This window comes from Poecilia reticulata, linkage group LG19, assembly GCF_000633615.1.
Source record: "Poecilia reticulata strain Guanapo linkage group LG19, Guppy_female_1.0+MT, whole genome shotgun sequence".
NCBI lineage: Eukaryota > Metazoa > Chordata > Actinopteri > Cyprinodontiformes > Poeciliidae > Poecilia > Poecilia reticulata.
In genome coordinates this window covers 25,733,238-25,744,135 of record NC_024349.1, presented here as the reverse complement: position 1 = coordinate 25,744,135, position 10,898 = coordinate 25,733,238, and the positions used below count along the sequence as shown (strand labels likewise).

Here is a 10,898-nt window from a genome sequence, read left to right as displayed (position 1 = left end):
CTTTATAAATTCAGACATTAATAATTCTGATGCAATACCGATATTACAGCTCTGAGTATTGGCTGATACYGATACTGCCCCGGCACAATATCAGCATGAATCGTAAATACTTTTATTATTTAATTTGTAATGTGGGATGTTATAAAAAGCTTTACCAAAAACGGAAAAACAAGCAAAAATCAATTTCTCAAACAGAAAACGACGGTCAACAATAATATGTATGAGAAGAACTGATCCTTTAACCAAACTGTTGCGGATACAAAGTGCTGCTGGAGAGGAGTGCATCTGTCGGAGATTTTAGATACAGTTTGATATAATCCAATACTCATTTTTTGCCTGATATCAGACCGATTTCCGATATGAATATCGGGTCAGTACACCCCTAATAGTCAAATCTTTTATTTGGATGCCCAGTTCTTGGTAATGACAGCTTTTCATGGCTTTGTGTTCCTGGTTACTGTGTGTCTAAATGTAAATTTCTGTCCTSTGGTTTCTTCTGTTCTTTGGTTTTGTCACATTTTCACATTTCATGAAGCAAAATTTAATGTCAGACAGATAACCTGAGTAAGTAAAAGAYGACGTTTTCAAATAATTTCAGTGGAAGCCAACCTGGCAACTTGTGATGCGTTTACAGTAGATGAATTTACTGTTGCAAAATTTTTAACTTAGACAAACAGGAGGATTTAACAAATCATCACCCGAAAACCTTTTTTTTTTTTGGGCTTTTACTCAGATTATCTTTGTCTTATACAACAAACTGTTAAATCAACAAACGCAAAGGAAAAATTGGGAGCAGTTGCTTTTTTCTCCTCCGTTACGTCTTCCAACGGTTCTGGTTGTTCCCGTTTCAGTTGTTTGGGTTCATGRACGTTTCTGATCGTTCTGAACTTTTTGAACGTTCTGCTCAAAATGAAACCGGGTTACAGATGCAAATCTTCAGACTCTCAGGGTCACATCTCTTTCTCCTTGTGCCAAGGTTTTTGTCGTTTGTTTTTTTTTCTCGTTTGATTGAACTTCGTGAACTCCATGTGCCAATGCCTCGTTTTAGCACACAGATGTAATGTCCTGTTTTCTTTCAGCAATTATGAAGCCATAACACTTGAGTGAACACTTTGTATTTATAAAAATCAGCCGAGATGACACGTGCGTATGCCTCCATTCTTATCCGCACCTTGGGAGCCACTCCAGGAAATTGCTTGATTGATGATCGGTGTGAGGAGTCATCTTCCTTGGCTTTCTTATTTTCCGCACAGCTCCTGCAGCCAATCCTTTGTTTCCATTCCCTTTTTATTCTTAATAGATTGTGTGGATTGCTTTTAGAGTCGCTCATTGAAACTCTATTTCACTTTGATGACGTCTGTCAAAGTTYGGTGTGTACGCTTTCCGAGCTCAGGTTTTTACTCACTCCTCCTGAGTATTGGACGCTCGCTTTGGCTCAGACATTTCRAAAGTGATTGCTGTTTGCTCGTTCGTGTGTTGCGTCTCGTTTTGCAAATAYGTGAACCTCGACACCGAAACAGGAAAACTGGGATACCTCCGAGTTGTAACTGTATGAAAAACAACAATTATATGAGCACATTTGAAGACTAAAAGCTATAAGCAAAGAACTTATCACTGCTTTGCTGCAAATGCAATTCTGATGCAGAGGAAACGAAGCGTGAAGTGCAAGTTTTCCCATCTGATGCATATAATGTACACGACAGAAGCATAGTGATTAGTTTGTGATGGTGTTTTATAAGAGCCTCAATTTATATGAGGTGTCTGACATCTAATTTTAAAGTATTTTACCAAAGTTAAGTTCACAAGCTCAGGTAACACCAGGCCTCACACAGCTGTCATGTTCAAAGTCGCTCTTGATCTTCTCAAGGCAGGCTTCCTAAGCTTTTCTGGCGTAGCATCGTATGAACTGACATGTCTGGTTCTAGGAAGGTTTGGACCTTCCTTCTCCTGACTTATACCATCATCTTTATTGTCTGCATCAATGACTGCGCTGGTACAACTTYAGAAAAAAAGAGCACCCTCAGATGTTGAGCGTACCGTAGAGACCAGSTTTGCCCCAGACTTTGAAAGGATTYGCGTTGGGCTCCACTCGGCAGAGTGTGACTCAGCGGACCACCAGCCCTCTCTGTCACTCCGTGCTAATTGCCCCAGCACAAGTGAAGAGCAGGCAAAGGAGAATAAAGCAAGTTGTAAGTTCTCCTCGTCTTGTTTCACAGGCGAGGCATGTTCATTAGCTACACATTGATACTAGAGCTTGCCCTGTTAGTGCTGGGAGAAGTGCAGGATGTCRGCGCATCCTAAAAGAGTCTTAAATTCATGCTTCTAACGTTGAGGCCTTAAAATGCCTGAAATTCATTAAAAAGAATGTGAGTTGGCCTTAAATATTATCACCTGCCTAAAATGAGTTTTTTTGCCAAGAGTTTTTTTAAGGGACGATGGGGGACTTTTGGCAAGAATTTATTTTTTCTCAAWATCACTTTTGAGAAAACACCTCATCTTAGTGCAATTTTTTTTTTATTGTTTCCAGTAAGCAAATTTATTTTCATAATTCCATTTYGCACAATTTTATGGCCAGTGGTAATGTGGTTAGGGGAGGAAGAGCAGGACAAACTCATCACTGACGTTTATGAAACTGGAGAACTTCTCTGTAAGCTCTCTGCAAATAAATTACCTGAAATGACACTAAAATATCTCAGAAGGCAAATTATTGAGTCATAATTTTTTTTTACCCTTGTGCAAAGCTAAAGCCAGCTAAAGTGCTAGACTAGCATCATAGGCTAGCTTTTTAGCCACTTGGAAACACTGTGAATTGAGGCTTGACTTGGCGTTTGAAGAGTACAGTAGTTTTGTCAACATAGCTGCTGAGAAAAATAACCATATAAATASTTGATTGAAGGTTTGTTTGTGCTATAATAATGAATCACCTCTTCACATTATTCAGCTCAGTTAGACTCACTTGGGGATGTCGGTCCGTCATCACCACCGCAGTCTTCCTTTGCTGGAAGTGGTTGGGCAGGTTCCCACAGTGACTTCATTGGCATTTCAGAAAACCTTAGTGGATCTAGAAATAGCCAGAGTCCGTAGTCAGAGTGGACTTTTCAGTGACACTGGTGTTAACGAAGGAGCAGCTGGTCAAACTGCTGTGGTCCACAGGGACACACTGCCAGCTCAATTACAGCCTCATGAAGCCCGGCCCGAAAAATTAAAACAAAGACCAAACAACCAGCAGCTGAGAGTTTATGCACRAAATGCCTAATAAAGCATCAAAAATGGGGGGATTGCGAGTTTTAGTGACGTTCATGACCTCTAGAGACAAAGGCAGTTTAATTTMTCAACTTTTATAACGGCAATTTGAAATGTTTTCATAGTCAAATAGCAGTGCAATATTGCATACCAATGTGGTAAATGAGCTGCCCCAGTCTTTTTATCCTTTGGATCTTGTTTGGACACYAGAAATGAAGTTTTTTTGGCAGCAGCAGGATTTGATGAACTAAAGTAACCAGATTATTCCTTCCTTCCTTGAAAGAGAAAACCAGCAGCGAGTAAACTCAATTTTCACAGAGTTTGTACCTAAATTAGCCTTGTTCCTGTTGGAAGTTGAAACCTAGAATCGTGCCAAATAAGCTGCTGGCTGCAACRTACAGACACATACAAAGACATATTTCTTTGTATGTTCTRTACTTAAAYGCTAAGGGAAAATAAACAAGGGAACTTTGAAAGAGTTGGAGGAATAAGGTTGAGGTATTCTTCMCCTGATACAGATTTAAGTGAGTCTTTCTTTCTCTGGAAGAGAATACTCAGTTTACGCACATAATTTGGATTTTTACGTACCTGCCAGGAGCGGAGGTTTTGAAGAATTAACGAGTGGTCCAAACGGAGGAAGGCCCAGAGGTTGGGGTGTCAGAAAACGACCTCATCAAAGTACAGGAGAAGGAGTACTTCTATTTTGGATCAGGTGTTATTTACTTTTTTTGGAACCAGTTTGGGATTCTTGGCCAGGTTCCATCATCAGGGCCTCTCGGCCTCGTCTCTCTTGGCAGCAGCGGCCAAAACAGGCCCTGTCTGCCCAGGGAGTTTAAATAGTAAATGAATTGAATTCATACGGTGAGTTTTCCACTCAGAGCACATTWCAGCCACATTCACCCAATRGCCATCACAAACGCACACATTAATACACCAACACACAGATCAGTTGGCGATTTAGAGATAAGTGTGTTGAATATTTGGCTGATAATCACTTGGAATTCAAGACCAAATTTCATGCAATATATAAAAAAAAAAAGGTTTTTAGCTGGATCAGAATTTGCTGTTTCGGTCCGGCTCCCAGTTCGATTCACACCTCCCCAAACTAACCAGACTTTTAAGACTGGAGTTCGACTAAAGTGGACTAAACRGGGCTGGTGTGAATGCACCCTCAAGAGAATCTGTGATTAAAAGTTTTTGTTTAGACCTTTTCAGTATTCTTGGTCAGAATACTGAAGGTTTTGAAGTGAAATGTGGTGTATTTACTTTTTACATGGCTGTGAATGTTTATATTGCATCTCATCTCCATAAAATGGCCACGTGGTGGTGTGATTTTTTTTTTTTTGGTCCATTTTGCTTACAAATCCAACCAGAACATTTAATAATAGATCAAATTCCTGACTAGTGATTGGAGATTAGGTCATTTTCTGGGGGGAATGGTATGTTTATTTTGTTTGAGTGGGTAGAACCAGCTGTTGGCCACATTAGTCTTGAGTACGTTTATAGTCTTTGTGCTATTATTTATGAGTTAAAGTCAGTCATATTTAATAAATGACGTGAGCTCAGAGGATGAGGACATTTTTTGGGACTCAGGAGAAACATCAACAACCTCCTACAAAAACAGCCCCGAATTTTTCATGAATCTTGACGTACAAAAGGAGTCGGATCACTTCCCGTCTTCTCTGACATTGTGTACCACGGAGAAATTGGCTCCAATGAATTTATGCATGAGTCTGCACACATATACCATACCGTCCGAAACGTTCCCCCTCCTCCGCCGGTCCCCTGCTGGGACATTGGCTTGAAAATGTCACAGCTCAGGATTGCATTCAAATCATTTTCATAATGAGAGAAAATGTGATGCTTTCCTTGTCTCATTGCTGGGTGTGAGGACCACGGCAGACGTGTCCAGACATGCATCACCATGTCCTCCATTTCCYTCTGTCCACCGTCCGTGTTTTTTCCCTCTCAGAAGCCACGAGTTGTGTTTCTGCATGCCTCATCCAGATGTTTTTCACTGTATTCTTTTATACACTTAAACTTGTTAAGCTAAGCTTTTTCACTGTATTCTTTTATACACTTAAACTTGTTAAGCTAAGCTTGCATACACTAGCAACAGTTTGTCAGTTGTGAACTCTTGAAACTCCTTTTGTCTGTAATCTAAAGGATCTTTAGATTAAAGAGACGTTTTCGGTGGAGGCCCGGTGTTCACACGGGTTAACGACCACAACCGCAACATCTAGAGCAGTGTTTCTCAACTCTGGTCCTCACCGCCCCCCTGTCCTGTATGTTTTAGGTTTGACCCTTCTGCCACACACCTGAATTGTATCTCTGGATGATTAACAGACTTCTGCAATACTTGGTGGTCATGCAATCATTTGAATCAGCTGTTCTGGAATACATTCCTCTATTCCAGGAATGTACCTGGAATAGAGGTACAATAGAGATGTTTTGGATGCACTGCATGCAGAGCAGGGGGGCGGTGAGGACCAGGGTTGAGAAACACTGATCTAGAACCTCCCCCTTCTAAAATCACTTATACCTGCTTGTTTCAATAGTTCAAACACAAAATACACCTTAATATGCATTAATACACAACCGTCTTGGCGCTAATGCAGAAGCTAATGTCCACAGGCTTCATTATCCCCACTCTTGGGGATGCAATCAATCAGCGGCAAGGAAGATGAACGGTGTTCCTGGATTGGCTGCTCTGCAAATGCCAGCCAATAGCGTGTCGAGTAGCCTTTGCTATTTGCAGGAATTAGTAACTTCAACAAAGGTTTTGGGTTAAAAACCTAACCAGGTCAAACTCGTAACCCAACTATGTTGTGGTAAATGAACCCGACCTTGGGACGGATTTCTGACCTCCTGGGTCTTTGGAGGACGTTGTGATTCCAGGCTGTCCAGCCATCAGCTGGTCAACCCAGGAACAGAAAACTACTTGCGACAAGTTTACGAGCTCAGATGATCCCAGAAGGACGGGACGGATTCCAGATTCACACCTACACCGCATCAACCGCTGCAGTCCTCCTCACCTCTTTAGTCACATCCATCAATCACACAACACCTTCCACACACGCACGCACGCGCACACACACACACACACACACACACACACGTCATGTTATTGTGAGTCAATAATGCAAAGCCCCTCATGAATCCTGATGCCTGCTGGGAGAATGTTCAAACTAATCAAATCTTTGTGGGTTTTTAAATGCAGCGCGTTAACCACAGGTAAAGTTTTAGTCGATTTTTGTTTTTAAGAGTTGAAGAGCTGAGCAACCACGAGGTGAAACACAGCTGCAAAAGGTTCATGCAGAAACGATTGGATTTGTTTCTTTGGCTCTTCGGTTGAACTCGGGGGTAAACAATGATTTTTGCTAATTATTTCATTTGACAGTCACTTTTATCTCGTTCACCACCAAGATGAGCTTTAAACCAGTCCTGGATTAAACTGTGTAGATCCTACATTAGATGGATTTAAATACGGTTTTACCTCCACAATGTAGTTAAGTTTCTGTCTGCAGCCTTAATGCTTGTCCTTAAAGGGTCATCTAGCTTTCACCCAGTTGTTTTATTATAAGGGATATAAATTTGTTTTTGCTTTTATTAGTCTTATGAATGATGTCATAAGTCTGATTCATAGGTGAGGATTAAGAAAATAGAGCTGATGACAGTTTACATGTTTTGGAACCGTTTATTTGTTCATGTTTCGACTTCAAAATTCATAGCCTAATGCTCCGAGGTACAATACTGCGAAGTGGGAGAAAATGTATATAAAGTTTTTGATATTTACACATGAAAAAAATAAAAACCTGTGAAAGGCGTAGGACTGTGATTGGACTTTGTCATTCAAACACAGGATATTTTAGAGCTTTTGGCTACTTTTCCCGATTCATGTTTCCCGTGCACAGTGATAAAATAATAAAAGAAATAAAAACAATCTACCGTGACACCAGTTTGGGACACAACTGAAAGCCGACAATTTTTCTCTCCGTCATGCTGCCCTGGGTGGTAAACCATATGTCCTGCATGGAACAGCTTGACTTTTAATCCAAGTCACTTTTATTCAGTTTTAATTGGAAGGACTGATTTCTGTAATTCTGGAGTTTAGAGGGCCACACAAAAAGCCATGAGGGGATTTGGACCCTGGACCTTGAGTTTGACACTTTGTTTTAGGTAAAAGCATATTTAAGGAGGGTGCACCGACAAATCGACCCCCATTTCCTTCATTTTGTGAGGCCGATCCTATCAACTAATCAGCAAAGGTCTAAAAATCAACCACTGTCCTCTTCAGCTCTGCAGTGAGAGGCATTGGACTGACTGACCAGTCCACCAGGTCAGGTCTGCACATTTGTAGTTAACCATAGTCACCCCACTGTCACCAAATCAGGAACTTTCTAGCTATATTTAGCAACATTTCAGACAAAAAAAATTGGTATCTGCCAAAATCATGCCAGGTTTTTTGAGGATCAGTGATAGGCAACTGGCCAGAAAACTGCAATCGGTGCACATATGGGTGCATGCACTGATTGGCCCAGTCAAAGTCCAGACATAAATCAAACTGAGAATATGTGGCAAGAGTTGAAATTAATCTTCAAAAATGCCTTATGCTCAATCCAACTACAGAGTTTGAGCTGTTTGGCAAAAAGAAAATTTTAGATGAGCCTTTTTTCTCTCTCGTATTTCTGCAATATACTGTCTATTGATACATCGCGTAAAAACCTAATAAAATGAATTGGATTTGGGGTTTTTTGACAGGACAAATATAAAAAAGTTTAAAGTGAGCTAAATATTTCTGAAAGGCTTCAGTTCTTGAGGTTCTACTAATAAGCGAGCTGCTTACTAAAAATCAAAGCCAAACTTTGCGCGCTCTTTACGCACGGTGCGTTCTCCTTTTTAAAGTATCCAAGCAACATCCGGTGTAATAAAAAATAAAAACTATACTCGCCTGTAGCACTTCTTGTCTCTAGGAGCCTTTTTCCCCACCTCCTCCAAGAAAGAAGTCACCTGAGCGACCCCATCACCAGCGTCTCGGAGTTGAACTCGTACTGGTTGCTGGAGGACGCCGACTTGCCCCAGGAGTGCAGGCTGGGCGGCCGCTGCTTGAACGACGACGTGTACTTGTAGAAGCTCCTGTGCCTGTTCTTCAGGTACTCCCGGTAGTTCTTGGTGAGCAGCGTGTAGAGGAACGGGTTGATGCAGCTGTTGGAGTACGTCAGGCTCGCCACCAGGTAGTTGATGCACGTGTGCGTCTGCGAGGCCAGGCTCAGCGGCTCGGCGTGGTACAGCGGCAGCAGCTGCCAGATCCAGAAGGGCAGGAAGCACGCCCAGAACACCAGCACGATGGTGAAGATCATGATGAGCACCTTCTGCTTCGGGGAGCGCCTGCCGCCGCTGCTGATGGCCGCGTTGCGCTGCGACTCCAGGTAGGTGCGCGCGAGGCGCACGTACAGGTAGCCGATGACGAGGCCCGGCGCCATGATGCTGGTGCCGAACAGCACCGTCACGTACACCTTGTACGCCAGGGGAGCCCACGTGGGCGCGCACATCCTCTTCACGCCGCCGTCCGACGTCTTCTTGGTCGTCTGCGCCACCATGACCATCATGGGCACGGTGAGCACGAGCGACAGCAGCCACACGCCCCACGCGAGAGCCTTGCGGTAGCTCTTGGAGCGCCGCACCGTGTCCAGCGGCTGCGTGACGGCCAGGTAGCGCTCCGTGCACATGACGGTGAGCGTGAAGATGCTCGCGTGCATGGTGAGGAGGTCCAGGCTGAGGAGGATGCGGCAGCCCACGTCGCCGAAGTACCAGTCCTTCAGGAAGTAGGTGGACACCACGAAGGGGATGGTGGACAGGTACAGCAGGTCCGCGAGCGCCAGGTTGATGATGGAGATGTACATGGAGGTGGCGAAGCGGATGGAGTGGCACATCACCACGAGCGTGTACACGTTCCCGGACACGCCGATGATGTAGACCACGGACAGCAGGGTCCCGAAGGTGGAGGTGATGACGAGCTCGTGGTCCACGGCTCCGGCCCCGGCGAGCCGCGGAGTCACAGACCTGTTGTTCATCATGCCCCGCGCCGCTTCCGCTCCCGCTCGGCTCCCGGTTCCGCTCCTCTGGCTCGCGAGGGAGTTTGGGGAGAGAGAGAGGGAGAGAGAGAGAGGGCACGCGCGCGCACCTTGGCACTGCTGGTGTTTCTGCCTGTCCTGCTCTGCGCTCAGCGGCGCCGCGGCTCCCCGCTCCTGACGTCACCCCCGTATCACCGACACCCCCCTTTACGTTAGACTGATAATGTAGGCTAACTTAATCAGCTGACGGTTTATGATTTCACGCGGGAGAAAATTGTTTCCTACTTCATTCTCCTTACGCAAAGATCGGTGAGACAGACAAACTTCATGTTTGCAGAGAGAGCGCAGCAGGACCTGAACATGTTCAGAACAGAAAGCAGAAGGAACGGATTTTATTCACATCTCAGCAGTGTGGGAGCCACGCGAGCCACTCCTCCTCACTGATGTATGTGTATACACATTTACCCATTCAATAAATTAGAATATTGTTGAAAAGTCCATTTATATCAGGAATTTTACTAGTGAAACACTTTATAAAGCTTAATTCATAAAGTGTTTCACTTTATAAAGTGAAACACTTCATTTAAAGTTGCAGTATGTAACATATATATGTGACATGGTGACATAAATAAACTGCAACAAAATTTCTTTCAAAGAAAGTGCAATTAGGAATTCAAAATATAATGTAAAATACATAATAACTCATGATGTTGCTCGATGGCATAGAATTACGCAAAGTAGATCTGCCCTTATGGCTACATTGTCGCAATACGATTATGATTTTACACGGGAGAAAATTGTTTCCTACTTCATTCTCCTTACGCAAAGATCTATACCCGAGTTAGAATTTTTTTTTCAATGTCGAGAATGATACAGATATTAATATCGGATCGGTACCTTTAAAAAACAAACACACACACAAAAAAACACAGGATGACTCTACCATCACCATGCTTGACAAATGGTACATTTGGGAGCAGATGAAGCGGATGCTGGCCCACCTGCCATTGGTCCTGAGCTAAACAACTTTGAAATCTTGTGAAATGAACTTGATTTGATTAAAATGTGATAATCGCAGGTTGGATGGCCTTCACTTTTCCACTCATTTATTTTCCGACAGCCTCCTGTATCTGTGCTCTGGCTCTTCATTGATTTGATAAATTGCATTATTTTCTCAATTTGCCTTTCAGCGTCATGCGCAACACGTTGTGGCACTTTCTGTTACTTTTATTCTCATTGGTATCAGTATTGGACCTGCTGTCCTTTAACCTCCTTTGTCTTTTCAGATTATTGGCGAGGCCAGCAGCGATGATGAGGCGATGACATTTCCCGAGACGGACTAAAGAGTCCTCAGACTGACCTGTCCAAAGGGGATTGAGCAGCTACCTCTGCCGGCCTCTCTGAAAGTTGGAAGAGGACACTTTAGTGTGTGTTGGAGTCAGAAACTCACAGCTGAGTCATGGATACAAATAAAACATCAGCATAACACCAGAGTGAAAAGGATGCCTTCTTCTTAGGGCTCACAGGGAGATGCAAACTTAAATCGGCACATAGAAGCATTTTATATCAATCAAGTAACTA

At 43.3% G+C, this 10,898-nt stretch overlaps 1 protein-coding gene across 1 annotated transcript; it reads right to left on the bottom strand.

The window, feature by feature from the left end:
* Positions 1-707: 707 nt before the first annotated feature.
* Positions 708-10,584, bottom strand: LOC103482075 (urotensin-2 receptor). The gene has a single exon (XM_017301715.1). The coding sequence runs from the start codon at positions 9,318-9,320 to the stop codon at positions 8,250-8,252; it is 1,071 nt and encodes a 356-aa protein (XP_017157204.1). The 5' UTR covers positions 9,321-10,584; the 3' UTR covers positions 708-8,249.
* Positions 10,585-10,898: the final 314 nt, after the last annotated feature.